The following is a 21,097-nucleotide window of genomic DNA, read 5'->3' on the forward strand; positions in this document are numbered from 1 at the left end:
GACTGACATCATGAGCATTGGTTTACACAAATGTCAACACATGTGTCAACCAAATCAGTGAACCTGACCACCCAATCCTGTTGGCTGCCTCTTATGACAAGCATGGGTCCAAAGACCAATTCTTACAGGATCTTCATGTGTCTTTACCCATCTGACTCGGTCACCTAATATTGACATCCTCGCATCAACAGGTTGAAAAATGAGGAGGAGATGCACGTCATCAATACTGATGCATCGTTTGTTTGTTTGTTCTTAAACACCACACTCAGCAATATTCCAGATATACGAGAACAGTCTAAAAATAATCTAGTCTGGACCACACAATCCATCGATCTACACAACTGGGACACCATGACATGCACCAACTAATTCCTTCAGCCTGACCGCTCAAACCTGTAAGATGCCCCCTACAACAAGCATGGATCGCTATAGACCAATTCTAACTCAGATCCTCAAGCATGGTTTTACACTGATCTGTACAAAACTGGGTGTCCAGAAGACCCCCAATTACTAATTTCAAGGACCCTGCTGGACAGATAAGCACCATGTAAAGTAATGAAATTGCTGCCTGTATTGTAGGATTAAATAATTACTTTAATAACAAGAATTTTCTTGTCAAGAATTTTGTAAAATGAAAACAATTGTGTGTCCCTATTATTTTCTGCAGTCCCTTCATATAAAACAAACAAAACCCTGTTCAATGTATTGATACATCCTTCATGTGGATACTTTACTCATACAAATTTACGAATATCAATTCAAATAAAAAATTCATTGCCAGATTTTGATTTTGAACTTTAATATTATACACTACCGTGTCATTACAATGAGAAAAATTTAAAAAGGCAGAAAATTCAATATTATGTGGATAAACCTTGTTCATTTCTAGCTTTTAATTGATCAACTGCATTTCTACATAGGTAATATTGTATCTACAAAATTCAGAATAATTAGTTTATTAGTGATCAATACATCAATTTCCAATCAATGGCCGCATGCCTATGTATTTGTTGATACTTGTGTATTAGATGTGTTATTGGTCTACAAATGATAATCTCATATATAATCTTTGTATGCTCAAGAATTAAGAACAAACTGAAACATAAAGTATTTTTCAAATAGTAGTCACACTTTATGAAGAGATGATAGATCAGTGAAATGAACTTATACACACAATCTCAGCAACAGGCTGGCCTCACAGTTGTTTGGCCAGAGTGTTTTGCAATAAAATTTCACAAATTATGTCATAGGGTATTGTGATGTGTTTGTAAAACTGAATTTTAAGGTAGGCTGAATGCCAGCATGACAATGCCATACGAGACTACATCAAAACATTGCTAAATATGTAACAAACTAGAGTGAATGAGTGAGCTTAGTTTTGAGCCGCTTTTAGCAATATTCCAGCAATATCATGACGGGGACACCAGAAATGGTCTTCACACATTGTACCCATGTGGGGAATCAAACTCAGGTCTTCAGTGACGAGCGAATGCTTTAACCACTAGGCTACCCCACCGCCCCTGTAACAAACTAGAAGTGGTCATCTCGAATACTGAATCTCTTTATGTTTTAGTTTTTTTGGATATGTTTAACTTATTATCGACAAAATGTTGATGCCAAGATTTAGTTTCGTACTTTTATATTACCAACCGTGTATTTCTGTAACTATCTTTATTACCAACAATAAAAAAATGTATACTCTAAGGGGCAGTGGGGTAGCCTAGTGGTTAAAAACTTAAATCATTCACTCGCCACGCCGAAGACCTGGGTTCGATTCCCCACAAGGGTACACTGTGTGAAGTCCATTTTTTTGTGTTTAGTGTTTCTATATAAAAAAATAGTTAAAACTTTTAACAACTCATGTTAACATTGCTTTGCTTTCACATATTTTGTATATGTGATTATTGGGCTAGGAGTGTTTGATGCATTGCATCGATATATGCTTGTGTTAATTTGGGCTTTCCTATAACCCAGGATGTTGGCGATGTTGAACATGTTATCTGTCTGCTCTAGCAAAGATAAGCGGATTGTAATAAACAGCCAGTGTTGGGAAATATTATGGATTCTCTATATTTTGTACAATACAAACAGATTAATTGGCTGTTAGATGATGAACATCATACATCTAACATTCATATAAAAAGATCAGAAGATATATATGTCTACTCAGATTACATGCTCTGCCACTGCGATGTAATGACATAAGCAACAACTTGACACCATCAAGCGGTATATGAGAAATATGTGACACAAACACATTGAAGATTAATTCCATTTCATGTGTGAATGTAAAACATATATTTCATTACGTGTTAAAATACCCATCTTTGAAAATGGTTCAAATATATCTCATATTCAAAGCTATTATACTGCAATTGTAAATAACAATTAGAAAATTGTTCAAGATAGATGAAGGAAGCCTGGAATTACTTATATCACCTGTCAGTGTTCAGTAATGCAATGTATGTCTTACGAATGTGTGCTATGCTTTTGCATTAGTGAATAGGTTGTAATAGATTCATCCAATTGTACAAGAGCTGATGGACTAAACACCAAAATAAATATGTGTGACGAGTGAGTTTGGTTTTACGCCGCTTTTAGCAATATTCCAGCAATACCACGGTGGGGGACAACAGATATAGGCTTCATACATTGTACCCCGAAATAAACATGATTTGACCCATCAGTGGTAGGGCTGCGCAATATAACCGGTTTACCGGTATTTACCGGTTCAGACATGAAAACGATACGTATTGCGATATGCTGATCGAAAACCAGTATTTTGACATGCATTCGGAAAAGTTCGTAACACTCGAAAATCTTCGGATATTTCCTTGTTTCATTTGTGCCAAATATTATTCACATTTTTATTTTATCATGATTAAAATTTGTTATTAAAGCTTAATCAAGCATAGTGATTTTGTTGTGTTTTTGCTCTATAAATCAAGCAGTAACTCGATTATAAGTAGTTTTTTGTTTAAAAATACTTCATGCAATATATTGCAATGCATATCGCAATACATGCTTTCGCATCGCAATACATGCTTTCGCATCGCAATATATTGCAATATGAATATTCTCTGCAATACCCATTCCTAATCAGTGGCAAGTAGCATATTGATATGGTTTAATAATAGTCTTTGAATGGCATTTAGAAGTGATATACATAAAGGTGAGAATTTATGGATGTCAACTTCTTTATTTTGAGGAACCATATTTTTCAGAGAATACTCTTCTTCCTTCATCAGGTTTTTTTAATACAGTGTTTGTTAAATGTGACCACCTAAACAAAAGAATGGCAACACTGACATATACCTTGAACACTTCAGCTGAAACATATTTCACTCAAAGTGGTAAAACTGTCAAAGCTCCTACACCTAAACCCAGACACTGCAATCTCAGAGCTATGACATGGGAAACGGCTTCATTTTCTCTCAACACACTCTATTCTCACTATTTGAAAAACAACACGAAATGGGTAAACTGTGAAACTTTGTCAAGTCAAGGATAACTCACAGCTGCAGACTGCGTAAACTTCTTTCGCAGATAAAAATTTACACCGGTTTCACTGCAGTAGAGGGCCACTAGTGAGAAACAGGTGCTTGTCCCTGAAGAGCTTGATCAGCTGACTTTGTCCCAGTGTTTAACATCAGGGCTAGGACCCCTTGACTTTATAAATAATGCTTTATTTTAAAGACTCAGTCATGAATCTCTGAATCTAGCCCTCAGAAAACATCCCTGAATACAGCTGAGCAAACTAGTTGAAGAATCTGGTGATTCAGCTGAATCCAACATTTACTTAATTGAACCCTCTTTATCAACACTGTTGGAGGCATAGTTCTCAGACACATGATTTTGTGTGAATTTATCCTATTTCTGTTACCTTGGTTACGTATTTAATAATACATAATATACTGTGAAAGAAAACAAGTTGATAATTAAAAAAACTATAAAACATTAGACAGTTGCTATTTAAGCACATTAAGTATTCAATGCTATTTCTGATCTAACTTCTTCCTGAATCTCCATACAAATACATGGCCTGAGCCTGGCTTCACAAAGATATCTTAGTGCTAGATGATCACAACTCTGACTCTTTAACAAAACTTTACAAATTATAGTGTTATTAAGGTGTGCTTTGTGGAGCAGGGCCCACCTCTCTCGTTGCCTGTACACTTAGAACTATAACAATTCAGTAGTTAGGCCAAATCAAAAAAATGTTGTGGTTCGATTACACCTCTTTAAAATTAAGGGTAGGTAGGTAGGAAGTTTTTTATTAATCATTTTTATTTAGACTTAAAGTACACATTTATCAATGTGTAATTGTTTATTTAATCAAGCTTGCGGCCATCATGTCGACTTTATCAGAATTACCGATGTCTGTCGGTGCCGGGAAATAACAATGGTATCTGAAAGCTTCTTTTAATCATACTGCTTAAAAAAATAAAGGGTCAGCACCAGAATTCAAGGGTCGGTCAGGTAATCGGAACCACAACATTTTTTTTTTTAGGCCTTAAGTGTGTATGCCATGTAAATGTATTTGCCATTGTTATCCAAGCTACAGATTGATATGTTGAAATATACCACTGAATAGGTTCAGGCCTGAGTCTCCAATCTCACTAAGGGCCCTTTTCAATTTGAAAAGGATTATTTGTTACAATCAAAACACCTGACCACTGATTAAAGAACTTTCAAAAGCCTTAGATACCCATGAAGATTCGCGTTAGAACTGATCTTCATCAACCCAGGCTTGTAAAAGGCGACTTATGGGATCGGGCTGTCAGGCTTGCTGACTTGCTTGATGCATGTCACTGTATCCTAATTGCGTAGATCAATGCTCATGCTGTTGATCACTGGATTCCCTCGTCCAGACACAATTATTTACAGACTGCCATCATATAGCTGGAATATTGTTAATTGTGGCGTTAAACAATAAACAAACAAGCAAACAAGGTTTGAGGTACAACACCCTAATCAGCATGCCATCTGGGATTGTAAATTAAATACCATGTAAGTAATTTAAGTAAGTAAAATGAGTGAGTTGGGCTTTAATGCCGCATTGAGCAATATTCCAGATATATCACTGCTGGGGACACCAGAAATGGGCTTCACACATTGTACCCAAGTGGGGAATTGAACCCTAGCCTTAGGCGTGATGAGCAAACGCTGTAACCACTAGGCCACCCCATCGGGCCCAAATACCAAGTAAGAATAAAAGAACAAATATAACACTCTTTCAGGTAGTGTCTAGTAGGTCCCATATGTGTGCTTCCTACTTGAGATACTGGGTAGTACATAGTGGTAAGTTATGGCATGCAGCAGTCTAGACATTATGTTTGCAGTGTGTATCAGGTATTTACAAACTACTGGTGGCCTCTGTGAATAAACAATACTTGAACTGTATTAGTTTTCATGTTTAAAATAAGTCTCAGATTAAATCCATATTTCTTCAAGGGCCTGCTCATGGTTTCGGACTGGTCATTTTAAGATTAGGCCTGAACAACATTATTTTGCCTTCCTCCCCTGCCCTTCTTAATGAAGCAAGTCTAGATTTCCTCAAGTTCAGGCCTGAATCTCCTATCTCACTAGGGGTCCGTTTCCATTTAAATGGTATTATTTGTTACAATCAAAATCATATGCATTAGAAACTAAGCGTTCGTCTAGTCCTATTTACTGTATCTTTGCTTGCTAACATAACACTCCCACCTCTGCCCTAAATATATATGCATTATTTTCAGAGGAAGATCCCTCTGTTGTACAGGACGACCAATAATCAAGATCATGTCCAAGGTATTCTCCAAAGGGTCAAGATCGGGGCTCATTCAATAGTGAGAGATGTCAGGGGGTTGGACTACCAACTAGTCTCTGAAATTAACATATTTTACAGATAAAACAGTTCAAAGCAGAAAATATAATCAAAATTCTGAGACTTCATTTCATGAAACTATGGCTATCTAGACTTGCCACACATTCTAGACTTGCATGGGCTTTCTTGGATATATATGTTTCAGGGTCTGTGTGACTCACTAGGAGTGTTTAACTAAGTTCTTTGTTTATATATATGCATTGTTTTCATGACATCTGCTGCTATGTCTGCAAATATTATGGGTAAAATGAAAAGAGCTGAGGAGATTCTGGTTTATACATATCTACATCAACCCCTAGTTGCTACAGTAATTGAATTGCAAATAATACCATAACCCGGCTAGTAGCAAACTCTGTGATAACTTATTGTTACTTGAATGGAATTTTTACAAAAAGTATTTGGACTTTTTCTGCCTCCCTGTAGATGTGCTAATAAATTTTGTTGTGTCCGTTGTCAATTTTTATGCGTGTAGGACGCAGGAATTCGCGTCCTGTAAATCCTTGCATTGGCAGTGAGTGAGTGAGTGAGTTTAATTTTACGCCACTTTTAGCAATATTCCAGCAATATCACGGCGGGGGACACCAGAAATGGGCTTCACACATTGTACCCATATGATGAAATCGAACCTGGGGCTTCGGCGTGACGAGCGAACGCTTTAACCACTAGGCTACCCCACCATCCCTTGCATTGGCAGTATTTCAGCTACATCGTGACTCAATCACAGGTTCATAAACAGCTGTTCAACTTCCACAGGCTTCCACAATATTCTTCAGCAAGGCTTAATGATTCAGAGTATGGCAACTACAATGAAACACACAAAATGAAATTTCATTATAACAATTAAATACATTTCCATTTCATCCTTTGCATATCATGTTGGCAGGACACTTATCATGCTTAGTTGACTGACCTCCATGTGTTAGCTAAATCCAATAACAGGATGCACTGTTGCTTAGGTTTTATTATTAAAAAGTTTTACCTTATACATGTCATAAACAATGACTAGTTGCACGATCCTCCACTCCCAATTTCTCTATGACGTTCAGGCACTGTTTCAAAATTGTAAGTAAATATTAAATAATCTCCTGGTTAGCGATGAAGAAAAACAGCATTTAAGTTTGAAAAATCACCATTGAGGTGTGAGTGATCTGTTAAATTATGACAGTTTGGTCCGAAAGCCTTGAGGTGTCAAGATTCATAGCATATATTGATGACTTGTCGAGAGACTAGAAGTTTAATTAGGATTTCTGTAAAATGTTGTTTTATTATTGAGTTATGAAAATGGCAGATCACTGATTTTTGCAACATGATTAAGACATAAATCAGGACTAAATTATGTAAAAACATAGCAACAAATGAATCTGTAACCGTTTTGTTTTTTGTAAGACATGATTTCAAACATAAAATGGACATTTGTCTGGCTTGGTTGATTGTGTCACTGTATCCCAATGCCATGGAAATTTGCTCATAATATTAATCACTGGTTTGTCTGGTCCAGACTTGAATATTGACAGGCTATCAATCATCATGCAGCTTGAATACTGTTGACTGTTGCTGTAAGCAAGCACTTCCACTTCATAGATCAAACATATTTAGTCCCTACAAAGATAAATCTGTAATATTAAGGTATTTATCTTGGATTACAAAACTAAAAGTCAACAGCAAATGTGGATAACTGTGTTTTGTTCAAAGTTTGTTTTGTCATAACTTCTTATTTTCACCAACCATTATTGAATGTTAACATTTCATTTTGCAATGATAAATGATAAACTAAACATGCTTTGGAGTGGTGGAGTAGCCTAGGCCAAATAAAAAAATGTCATTGTTCCTATTACAGCTCTTTAAAATTAAGGTTAGGTAGGTTGGAATTTTTTTTTTCCATTTTTTTTTTAGAAGTAATGTACAAACTAATAACACATTTATCAATGTGTCATTACTTATTTAATCAAGCTTGCGGCCATCATGTCGACTTTCTCTTTCAGAATGACCGATGTCCGTCGGTGCCAGGAAAAAACAATGGTATCTGAAAGCTTATTTTATTCATACCACTAAAAAAATAGGGTCGGCACCAGAATTCAAGGGTCTATCGGGTAATCGGAACCACAACATATTTTTTTTAGGCCCTAGTGGTTAAGGTGTTTCGCGTCACCCCAAAGACCCCCGTTCAATTCCCCACATGGGTACAATGTATGAAGAGACTAATATTCATCCTCATGCTTGCAGAAAAAAAAATATTTAAATTCTCAATATGCATTAATAACTCCACATTTGTCTTTACAAAAATAACATCAATATTATCAAATTGTGAACATTATCACGATTTGGTCAGAATTTGCTTGCCAGGAACAGTTTGGTATCCTACATGAATCCCTTGTTACTCACATACCAAATTCTTTGCATAGATATGCTGATAATGCTAATGAGAAAGCGAAAAAGTCATTCCGTCATTCATAAACCTTGCCTGAAAGGTGATTATCACTGTGTTCAACCAACCCAATGTAGAAGGGCTTCCTTCATGACCTGGATGAATAAGAAATGGTGGTGGTGTAATTTTAGATGATATTTCAACAAGGAAAAGAATAACTTTACATAACAAACACCAGACAGGATAATAAATGTTGACTGTTACATCAAACTGAATTTTGGCCACAAATTTGATGAAAAAAGCTTGTTTCCACAATATGAAAATAGTGAAAGATCAGAATCATCAGAGTGAGTAAGTGAGTGAGTTTTGTTTTACGCCGCACTCAGCAATATTCCAGCTATATGGTGGCAGTCTGTAAATAATCAAGTCTGGACCAAACAATCCAGTGATCAACAGCATGAGCATTGATCTGTGCAATTGGGAACCGATGACATGTGTCAACCAAGTCAGGGAGCATGGCCACCCGATCCTGTTAGTAGCCTCCTACGACAAGCATGGGTTACTGAAGATCAATTCTACCCGGATCCCCACAGGTGAGTCTCATCAGATCATAGCCATTAAGATATGTAAGCATGAGAAACTCTCTGACCATTGAAGATAATAGTAAAGAAAAAACCCCAATATACTGCTCAAATATTAACTGGATTACTTCTCACAATCACACCAGCATTAGGCAAAATGTACTAGTATCAGATCCTAAGCAACCCTATGTAGGTACCTGCTGCTGGTCTCAAGAATTGAGACCGCCTCCGTGGTGTAGTGGTTAGAGTGTCCGCCCGGAGAGCGGAAGGTCGCGGGTTTGAACCCACGACCGCGTCATACCAAAAGCATTACAATATGGTACTTGTTGGTCCCTGCCTGGCGCTCGGCAATAATGGGTACAAGAAGGACTGGTCGGCTCGGAGTCAGTATACTGTGTCTGAGTGGGGTATTCATGCTTCACTGCGGCATGGTATCTCAGTGAGCTAGCACTATAAAACCAGCTTCAGTCTGGGCTAGTACAAGCAGCTGCACATACACATACACACGCATGCCATCGTCATATGAGCGAAATATTATCAAGCACGACGTTAAACCCAATTTCACCTCACCTCGAGAACTGAGTACAAATTTCTTATCGGGAAATTGTTTTTCTAGATCCCTGGAACAGTATTGAGATAAACCTGTAATATGATCTGATAATGTACACAGTGAAGCTGACTGAAGTTTTATCTTTCTTCAAACATATGAAAGTCAGATGGAATTAGAACACAATCAGAAAGAAATGCGAACTAAGTGAATTGTAGTATGACCTGGAACTGTCATTACACAATCAATAAATTACATAACTAACCACTGGTCTGAATAGTTGTAGAGGGGCACCTGGTTCCCACTGACAACCCACCCTACACTTAGTCCAAGCTTGCCCATGGTTGCATAGTAATTCTATCCTTTACAGAGGCAAGTCTAGATGAGTGGACAGTACAGTACACCAGTCTGTTTTAGGGGGACAATGTGTTCTTTACAAAATTTTTTATAAATTATCATTTAAACTATTAATTATTACTTTAGTGTCTAGGCCCACCTACACCTGTGTTGCCTACTCAACCTGTCTACAACGAAATAACAGTACACCCAATCCCAATAGTCAAATGTCACACAATTTGTTACTTATATTTAACTCTTTCAGTTTCACCACCCTATTCAACTTTAAATAACAGTTTCATTTCAGTGAAATTTATGCATATTCATGTACCAAACCCTGGCAGGCCAAAGTGTGTTTTGGTCTATGAATATGCATGAGTTTCACTAAAACATTTAGTGCTTTAATGGAAAATGATATGTATCACACTGTATTGTTTAATGTCATTAAACAACACATGTAAATGTATTTCAACATAAACAGCATTTACAAAAATGTAACAAGTATATATCGATATCATCATGTCAACAAACCCCACATCTAAAATACACCACCTGAAAAGGCATACATCAGTGTTGAGGATATTGTTAAGTGGATTTCTATGAAAGTCTAAAATACAATTCATGTGATAATGATTGACATCATGCAGTTATTCAAATCACACAGGCCAGTGTTTAAAAAAAATGAGGCCATCCAAAACCACTAACCACAACGACCAACAGGTTCATTCATAGCTACTTCTTTACATTATTCTCCTGGCATCACATATTTATGCATAAACCGAGAACTTCTGATAAGGAAAAAGCATTATTTGGAGGTGTCCTTTACCATACTAACAACGTTTTCAATCCACTGGAAAATTTAAACCATGACCTAAATCCGTACCCATGCATACCGGATGATATACCCTGGACCAATGAGTCATTTGGGTCTATATTCAAACTAGAATACACGGTGTAAACTGAAGAGTGGACACAGCCAATGTGTTCAAGATTGAAATAATACATTTAATACGTAATGCATCATTAGAACCGCAATATCTTGAATGTGCGGCCTGACCATACTGATAAGTCTGGGTTTTTTTAACACACATCTATTTAAATAATTCTTATTATTTTCGTAAAGCATAAATAAGATTCACGACTCCACAAATGTATCTGTATAAAAAGCTATAGGTTGTTGATTAATGATTTCAACGAGAGAAAGAACATGACTATGAGCACCGCCTGTATAAAGCATCAAGCAGACAAAATGCCGGCTTCAGTGTGTGGTGGCTTATCGTCTCGACGACAAAACCAGGTCTTTATGAAATACTTAATTCATTCTTACCTAACAATAGGAGTTTAACTTCTCTCGCTGCCTTTTCGCCATCAGCTCGGAGAGTTTTGTCGATCATTTTCGATCTCTCAATCGCGGCTTTGTCTTCTTGACTGGTAACACACCCCATGTTTCTGTTTGGTGGTGCTTACAATCGGCCGATATACTCCAAATAACACACAAATTATAATCCAAAAGAATCAGAATGAAGTCCTGAAATTACTGAATAGATACATTAATCCCACAGATATTCACACCCCTCTAAATCACTAAAATCACTGACGAATCCACATCCGAAGACGCTGTGTACTGAGTCCCTATTTACGAGCCGAGCGACTGATTCCGATTTGAACGAGTGACCCGGATGAACGGGCACCTGCTATCGTAGCTAACGTTGACGGGAAATCAACTGCGGAAACGGAATACCGTACTGGATGTATTAGACGGCTTGTATGTTTGGCTGTTCCAGAAAAACCAGAAGAGAAAATATGGTATTTTAAATTCCCATTCATTTAGGATATATATGAGACTTTTTAATTCGGCAAAATGGCACAGACTTATTATTATTCACACAAAACATATTTTTAACTATAATAATATGTCTGATAAAATATTACACACAAATAAAACTGCATTATTCTTTTTTATTTTTTTTATTTCAGCACAATTATTTTTTTATGGGAATTATACAATTATATGTCATTAATCCTTAACTGTCGGGCAAGTGGCTAAAGCGTTTTCTCGACACGATGGAGACCTGTGATGGATTCCCTACAGCACAATGTGTGAAGCAAATTTCTGGTGTCCCCCGTCGTGATATGGCTAAAAGCGGCATAAAACCGTACTCAGGCATTTTACTGTGGGTTAGAAGGGATGGCGGGGTCGCCTCCTGGTTAAGTTGCATTGGTGCCAGGTTGAAGACCCGGGTTCGATCCTCCACTTAGGTACAATGAGTGAAGCCAATTTCTGGTGTACCTCACCAGGCAGATAGGATAATCCTAAAAGCGGCATAAAACCACACTCACACACTTTACTGTCGGTTAGAAGGGTGCATGGTCGCCTCGTGGTACAATTGTGTGGGTTTGCCAGGCTGAACACCCAGGTTCGATCCCCAACATGGGTACATCGCGTCAAGCCTCTTTCCATTGTCCCCTCCCGTGATGCTACTCAAATATCTCTAAAAGTCGTGAAAAACCCATACTCACTCTCGAACATAATTAAAGCGTTAGTGTAAGACTTTTGACAACATTTACACATTGTATGTTATCACGAAAGCAAAATGGGAATGGTGCATCGCATCCTATTATCTTCTCAACTGGTAATACATGCAGTTGACTTCGTATTTCGCAGTTAATGTGATTGACGAACCGCACGCTGGGCCACGCAAATAACACATTAGTCCTGAGAGTTTGGACCCAATGCACTTGCTGAATCTAATCAGTACATATAAATATCACACATCCTACATCATGTCATTAAGGATGTCTGTGCGTGAAGATAGCTCATCAGTTATATCAGTTTAGAAATTATCTTGCGTCACATTGTATTTCGTTTTTTTTCGTTTGTGTATTTTATGACGTAATGAGCATGACGTTGATGACCGAAGTGTCCGTGATATGACAAGGTAGTAAAAATATTTCCTGTACGCAAAACAAGAAGTTAAAACGGAAATGTTATTTTTTAACTAAATGATGACACTTAGATAAACGCTTCTTCGTGACCAGGAAGTATAATGAAATTTGTTTTTGAACAATATCCGCAAAACATATTTTCAAACAGTTTTCTGGTACTTTTTAGTTTAATGGGGATCACTAGTAACCAAACCTCGAAGAGTATCCTCCCTTTGTCGCCTCACCGACAGCCCACAAAAGTGTGCAGTTGCATAGTACTGGAAATCATTAACACATAGTCAACGAAATGTAGTTATGTGCATACGGTTAAATGAAAATAAGTATATAAAGGGATGCTCGACTGCAGGGGAAGTCTTGTCCAGAGCTGAACACTGGAAACGAAGCTGCTGGAGCTGAGAATAAGATGGGAGTGAAACGGGGGCGAACGTTTTATTAAATATATGCTCTGTGCTCTGTGCTCTAACATCTGTAAGAGAGACTAAGGGCAGGAGGTGAAAAAATATGATTGATCTGTACTTTGTTCCTTGAGATAAAAAATGTCATTTTTATCCGAGAGGTACAGTGCATCACAAAAGGAATTACTACGTGTTACAGCCGTTTAAATACCTATCAGAAATGAAGGAAAACCAAATTCTATAGATAGTCAACTTCTTTATTGCAATGAGTGCGACGTTTCGGCGCAGGTACTAACACCGTTAGTACCTATATAAGCCGAAACGTGCTTGATGACGGTGCTAGCACCTACACCGAAACGTCGCACTCAGTGCATTAAAGAAGTTCACTATCGATAGAACTTGGTTTTCCTTCATCTTCACAACTTCTAAAATGTCTCTCAAAGAACCCATCAGAAATGGTTAGCCACAATACAGGAAGTATATATTGTTTTCTAGAGATATAGGAGTGTGCCAAAGGTTAAATGATGAACAGTTCTTTCAACATTGAGCTTTAATATGCGATTGCTGCACAAACTGATCGAGCTTACTGAATTTAGTATTCGTGGCGGAAGAAATAATATTTTATTGGTGCTTCAAGTATTAATAACAAACATTTAATTGTGTGAAGATTTTTGTTTGTTGTTAAATATCACAGTCAGCAACATCCCAGCAATATTGCGGCGGTCTGTAAATAACCGATTCTGGACCAGACAACCCAGTGGTCAACATCATGAACATTCGTGCAATTGAGATACGATGACACGAGTGAACCAAGTAAGCGAGCCTGACCACCCGATCCAGTTTTATTCCCATTTTACGACAAGCATGGGTTACTGAAGACCGATTCTACCCCGGATCTTCACGGGTCTTGTGTTTGAAGACGAAACACACTCGGAAAATGTCTTACGACGTTTCAATTGTGGTCATGTAATCATAACAGTCATGGATTACTCATTAAGCCCAAACCGTCTGTAAAATAAAGCAACACTTCAGAAATCTATCCATTTCGAATAATATCAAGCACTTTGTTGGCAGCTGAGGAGGTATTTTCTGAAATCTTTTGAAAGCTGTTCAAGAAACGTGTGCAGGGGTGGCTCCAGCGGGGTGGGGAGGGATGGGGTGGTGTGTTTTGAAGGGGTGCGCACACACCCCACCCCACCCACCCCACCCCTAATAATTTTCCCTGGTGTGTGTCCATTTTTCTCTCCAGTTAAAGTCAGTGAGTTAAGATTTGCACCGCTTTAGCTTTTAACAATATTCCAAAACTACCACAGCTTGGGATACCAGATATGGGCTCCGCACCTTGTACCTATCAATCGGTTCATGCATAATGTCTTGTATTTTTTTTTCTGCCTTTTTATTACATAATGTATATTGAACAGTTACTCATACATATCAGGGTCGGTGGGGTAGCCTTGTGGTTAAAGCGTTCGCTCGTCAAGCCAAGGTCCCTGGTTCGATTCCTCACATGGGTACAATGTGTGAAGGCCATTTCTGGTGTTCCCTGCCGTGATTTTGCTGCAATATTTCTAAAAGTGGCGTAAAACCATACTCACTCATTAATATCAATACCGTCCTATAATGATTTCTTCTCGTGCATACGTAAAATACTCCTTATCTAACATAAAATATAAAACGATAATACTCGTGGCATTATTTAAATAAACATTTAAATTCATATAATTTTATTGCTTTAATAAGTGTCCATTCAGGTAGTTCACAAGTTATCTCTAAAGTAAACAGGGTCTCCTAATCGGTGTTGTGTAAAGTGTCTCCTTTGATCTCCCCGTCATAGCAGGGGGTGGAAACTTACGCCCGTTTAGCATTAACCTAGCAATGTCACGGTAAGTGAATGAGGAGAATGTGGACGAATTAACCACAGTCTCATCAGCTGGTAGTAGAGTAATTATGATTCTGGTCATCATGGTTGGAAAAAATGGCGGAATTATTAATTTATACAAATAGTAAACACAGATCCAGTGTCGGTTCAAATGCAACAAGTGAACATTTTCACTCTAAAACACTTTCGTTCTTGTGTAAAAAGGTATTGCAGACACAAAAGCTAGAAGCTGTTTATATGTAATACATGTGTTTTAACACACCAAATGACGCTACTACACCATGTTAGAATATCTTTCCGTTTTTTCTTTCCTCCAAAGTTTGACCATTTAACCGGTGTAAGTTAGCGCATGCGTATTGGCTTTCAGCCATGTTGACAACAAATGTGTAAAGATTTCGTGTATGTTGGATTGTAGTGTCAAGATGCACGCTAGATCGACGTCTTTAAAGGTCTAGCACGGGCAGAAAGACCACAATGTCAACATATGGCCCTAATTCGTCATCCAGGGAAGCAAAACCTGGGTTTTGGAAAGCGGGTGCCAGTGTTCCCGGCAGGTAGGTGTGCCCCTTCTGCTGTCACGCTCACAGACGGAAGTGCCACACATTTCCCGTGAAAGTTACAATTCGTAAATAAATTTTAACGTCAGTTTAAGACAGGGGATACATTTTGATAATTAGTTGAAAACATTGATGATCGCGGTTTAGAATACACACCGTAGTGGATATTTGGTATCATTGTCATGACTAAAACATCAATTAATATTTTTTAATTTTTAAACGTTTTTCTTTTTAAAATCAACGAACATTTCCTGCGTTAATATTGCTCATCGCTCACGATTGACATGTTAATGTACAGTAAACAAGGTGAAGTGCCCCTAATCGTTGGTAATCATGACACTTTCTCCAAGGTGTTTATGGTTGTTTATCTCAAGATTACTTCTCAACATTATTTCTGCTAAATGTCTAATGCTTTCCAGAAATGGCAGAATATCAATTTTATCTCACTCAGATTATAGATATTGGGTTAAAGGTTTTCATTTCAGTGCCCTATATGTACATTAGATACCTCTGTGTTCTTTTTTTTAGTGCAGGAGCTTGTGTAATTCGATGAGCTTATTATCATCATTATCGCGGTAGTTAATGTTGTCGCCATCGGGATTATGAACGGCTACTGACATTTAGCATTTTATATATATTTTCAGTTGACTGATCTTTAATCTTCATTTCTGTCACAAATAATGTGACACATGTTCGCAACTCGTTTAATACCATTGCGGCAATTCCGATTGTCTCGTTTGACCCAGAAATTGAAGCAACTCTCTATTATCGCGGTATTGCTACTTTCTTACTATGGCACGCGGTACAAGCAGATGACACTGTGAAACGTTTACTAAGACAAGTAACGAATCTAAATAGTTTGATCATTACAAAATATTTAGGAATTTCATTCACATTAGTAATATCATCATGCTTTTAACCCAAACATCAGAAACTTCTATTCATTTGGATACAAGGTAACAATAACGTTACAAAATATTGTTTTTCCGGCTTAAAACGCACCATAACAAGTCGCTGCCTTGTGCAGAGTGAAGTTGCATAATACGTCACTTCCTGTTATATTTTTAGCACGGAAAATATGCAAATGACCTTATAGTTATCGCAGGATTGCTCTTGATGAAGTAAGTTTTGATTCATGCTAGATGTAAGGGCAGTAGGGGTCATACTAGTTTCAAAATGTTCTAGAACTTATTGAAAAGATGAATGCTTTAATATTTCTCCGATTACACATAACATTCCAATGAAATAAATGACTTTTTCAAGAGCGATGAATATATTTTACGTAATTTGCATATGTAAACAGCCGATGCGGGTCGTGGTGTTTCTGCTTTCCCCGATGTTTTTGCTTGCCGCGATAATAGAGAGTCCCAGTATACATGTTAATTTTTGGAACCAATACTAATTGTAATCACTGTTGTGTATGGATTCAGGAAAAACATGGTTCCATATTTTCTGTTTGCTATAACTGTCATTGTGGGGTGATTGAATATGAGTTCCCAAAATTGCTTGCGACACCATTTCGAGAAAAAAACATGTTTTCATAAACCTATCACAACATACAAAGGCAGCTTATGATGTATGACATAGAGATAACCACATAATATGCTTCTAATTTCAATTTGGTTCAATCATATAAATTAATCAAATATTGTCTTTCCTTCATCGGACACCAACATTTTAAGTATTGGCCTATATTAATGGAAACCATTTATTCAATTTGTGTATTCTCTCATTTCATAATATATACTACCATGACACACCTATGTACATAGTAATAATAGTACCCAGATAAGGATAATATAGTCGTGTACAAGTGTAACATCAGGCCTACCAGTACAGTCAGAATTAACACACTGACATTCGTGTCTAGGTAATTAAATGACAAATGACATAAAGCCAAATCTGCAGTCAATACAAACGGAATGTATTAATACAGAGTGACAAATTATATCACAGTAAACAGATAACTACATATTACAAGTGGGGTATGCAAGTGCAATATATAATGTGCACTAGTATATATATTTTAACTTTCACATTGTTAAGTAACTTGCATAGTCAATCAACCCGTCATTAACCTGCAAGAACAAAATATGCTGTTGAAATACAAGCTTCGACATTATTTGTCATACAAGCACAAGCATGAATTCTTGTTTTACTTAATTTGGAAACTAGAAGGGGCCTCGTTAGAGAACATGCCTCCGCCTTGCACAGCAATTTCCTTTCACTATTACATTTTTAAAGTACTACTGTGTACTTGTGCTTTAATGTACTTTCACCAAACCGTACGCAGATGGCCTTTGTGTCATACCTAACATAACCACCAAGATTCATTGAAATCCATCCATAACTTTCTGAGATATTATTCATATTCTCCATTTATTTAACATTGCGAACTTCTCAAAGTACCTCTGGGTACATGTACTTTAACATACACTCTTCCCCCCCCAAAAAAAAGAAACGCAAAATAAAATTTGAAAAAATGAAACTTTGTATGCAAATGTCAAAATAAGTATGTTTTGAGGGTTGAATATTGTTGTTGGTATGGTTTAGAAGAACATGCGTGAGCGAATACAACCATAAACGATTTTGAATGGTTTTATTGATCATGATTCTCAAGAGGAGCTTGACTGGTATGGAACACAACCAAAAGCTCCAATTATTGCTTTCCACGTGCAACCTATGACTATAAAAGACCCAAATGCATCTCACAAATTCATCTAAAACACTTGCAAATACTGGATGAGAAAATGGGACGTCTCAATGGTGCCCACCGAAATATTGCCATTGGAAGATTACAAGCTGGCAAATCCAAGAGTGTCGTGGCGAGGACCTTCAGCATTCATCCCAGCACAATAACTCGTTTGTGGGACCATGTTTTTTTCCCACGGAAAGCATTTTTGCTACATAAGCCCCTGCACTATTTCATCTGGTTTGGTGATATCTACAACCATATCAAATGAACTGATGTAGCTCTTATTGTAAGAAATGTAGTGGTTGAGGACAAATGATATTTCTGTGTGGTATGATCATTTTCTGTAAAATGATTGTGGAACAATGTAACATAGATTGGCCAAATATAGTTTTCGTCACTTGCAAATACCTCTCACATACACACTTAGAATTCATGTTGACATTTGTGTAATTTCATCTTTGCATTGCATTGTGTCCAACCTCACATCAGAAGGTTTATGGTTTGAATCCTAAGACAGGACTCGGAGATTTTATGCTGCTGAATCAGCACCCAATATTGAACTGAGCTTGTTGATATTAGATTTGAGCAAAATAAGTCTCAGTACCCTACTATGTATCCTGGGATGTGTCTTCTGTTGACCATGGATCATGGCTTCCAGTTAACCTACAGATGGCAGTGTCACCTTGTCCACTTTCTGACAAGGCTAACCTCTGTTGTCATGTGGACAAGGTGTTTGACCTCAGGTCAGAAGGTTCATATTTCAGCAGATTGACATTTCGTGTCTGAATATATATAATTTTGATAGAAACAATTAACTCCTTGTAAATTGAAGGTGAGGTGAGGTGAAATTGGGTTTAACGTCGTGCTTGAGAATATTTCGCTCATATGACGACGTGCATGTGTGTGTATGTGTATGTGTATGTGTATGTGTATGTGTATGTGCTGCTGCTTGTACTAGCCCAGACTGAAGCTGGTTTTATAGTGCTAGCCCACTGAGATACCATGCCGCAGTGAAGCATGAATACCCCACTCAGACACATTATACTGACTCCGATCCGACCAGTCATTGTTGTAACCATTAACGCCGAGCGCCAGGCAGGGACCAACAAGTACCATATTTTAACGTCTTTTGGTATGACGCGGCTGGGGATCGAACCCGCGACCTTCCGCTCTCTGTCTTGCGGCGCTCTAACCACTACACCACGGAGGCGGTCCTTGTAAATTGAAAAGGAGCCCTAGTGAGATTGGAGATTCAGAACCTGAACCTGAGGAAAACTAGCATTTTAGAGCTGAATGGAATAGAAAATAATGTCATCAATGTGGTTCAGGGACTGTGAGACAGTCTTGTGCTACAGCTGCCATCATAAGATTCCAAAATACTTTCAAGATGATGTCTGCTGCTATATTCATAATATATATGAGTGTTTGTCTGAAATTACACATTGTATCTAAACAAAGGAATACTTAGAACTTTTTTTTTTAAGAAGTGGATTGCTGGAATGTTGCTAAATGTGCCTTAAACTAAACTCACTCCCTCACTAGTGGTGAAACGGTACACTCTTACCACGGTACGGTACGTATTGCGGTACAAGGTCTTCGGTTGGTCCGTTTTGGTTTGGTGTTGATCATCATGCAGAAAATTGACAAGAGACAAACCTTACATTGTTTAATAATATGGGAAACAATAACCATAATCTTTGTTATTTTGAATGTTATTATGACTAGATAAAAATGATGGTACAAAAACCAAAAATACCGTATTTTAGGATTGCGTTACGGTATACTACACCGAAGGCAAAATACCACGGTTCTTCTAATATCGTGGTATGCTATTTCCCCCCCATAGCTCACTTAGCATAAAACAACATTCACACAACTGGCTCACTCACTGTAAGTTCCCACTGAAGTTAAATGGACAATAGTGAATAATGATATGTTTTCTGAAGCTGTTGCACTATTTTCACGGGGCGGTGGGGTAGCCTAGTGATTAAAGCATTCGCTCATCACGCTGAAGGCCCGGGTTCGATTCCCCACATGGATTCAATGTGTGAAGCCCATTTCTGGTGTCCCCCGCCGTCATATTGTTGGAATATTGCCAAAAGCGGCATAAAACTAAACTCATTCACCATTTCCACTGAATTTGTTTGACAGGAAGTGTTATGTAGTTGTTATGGACTGTTCCGCATCATTGGTCAGTAATGTCACAGCTAAGTGCAACAGGGGGATGCAATCTGTCAGTGACACACGCGACACTCATTATATCTGATTAAGTCATTGACATGTAATTATCCCTCAATTATGACCCGTCATCTCAAATGACCAACATATTTGTCTTACATGCTTCAAAACTTCTAATCACAGGTTATGGGAAATGATACACTTAAGAAGTAAACTTTGCTTAGATGTGTTGGAGTTTTTGTTTGAATGTCCCAATGACTCATGTTATCTATTGGTATATTGGAATCCTCTGTGAACATGGTTAATATCCTACCAGTGTCAAGATTTTCGTATTTACAGGGGTTCAAAAATCCCGTCGCCGACGCCCGGGACAAGTCAGTTTTCATTTCGGGCAATCAAATAATGGTATCTTACTTGTCTGTGGGCTACTAGATAATTTCCACTTATGGTTTCAAACTCCAAATATACTTGGATTTAATTTCATATCTGCTCAAAATGTAGCAATTAAATTTCGCAATGATAATAAAGTAGAGTTATCTTTCTTTGCTATTTATCACTTTTCAATAAATAGTCCAGTAAACATTAACATCAAATACCATGTTGATTTATTCTTTCATAATTACATCATCATGATTATTTCATAAAATCAGGGCAAGTGGAAAATTAGTCAGGACAAGTTACTTTTTTAAAGTCACTTGCCCTATGACAAGTGACTTTTTAATAAAATTTTGAACCCCTGATTTAATGTATAC

General features: G+C 37.5%; 2 protein-coding genes across 2 annotated transcripts in view; one reads left to right on the forward strand and one right to left on the reverse strand.

Moving 5' to 3' along the window:
* Positions 1-11,379, reverse strand: part of LOC124285051 (guanine nucleotide-binding protein G(i) subunit alpha) — a 73,214-nt gene extending 61,835 nt beyond the window's left edge. Inside the window, exon 1 of the mRNA XM_046721199.1 lies at positions 11,023-11,379. Coding sequence (XP_046577155.1) covers positions 11,023-11,140 — 118 coding nt within the window. The 5' untranslated portion in view covers positions 11,141-11,379. The remainder of the gene's footprint in view (positions 1-11,022) is intronic.
* Positions 11,380-15,267: 3,888 nt separating this feature from the next.
* The window catches only part of LOC124285054 (TBC1 domain family member 22B-like), a 29,651-nt gene continuing 23,821 nt past the window's right edge, over positions 15,268-21,097 (forward strand). Inside the window, 1 exon segment of the mRNA XM_046721200.1 lies at positions 15,268-15,469. Coding sequence (XP_046577156.1) covers positions 15,390-15,469 — 80 coding nt within the window. The 5' untranslated portion in view covers positions 15,268-15,389.

The sequence above is a fragment of the Haliotis rubra genome, unplaced genomic scaffold (assembly GCF_003918875.1).
Source record: "Haliotis rubra isolate DU_JTF1 unplaced genomic scaffold, ASM391887v1 Scf350, whole genome shotgun sequence".
Classification (NCBI taxonomy): Eukaryota; Metazoa; Mollusca; class Gastropoda; order Lepetellida; family Haliotidae; genus Haliotis; species Haliotis rubra.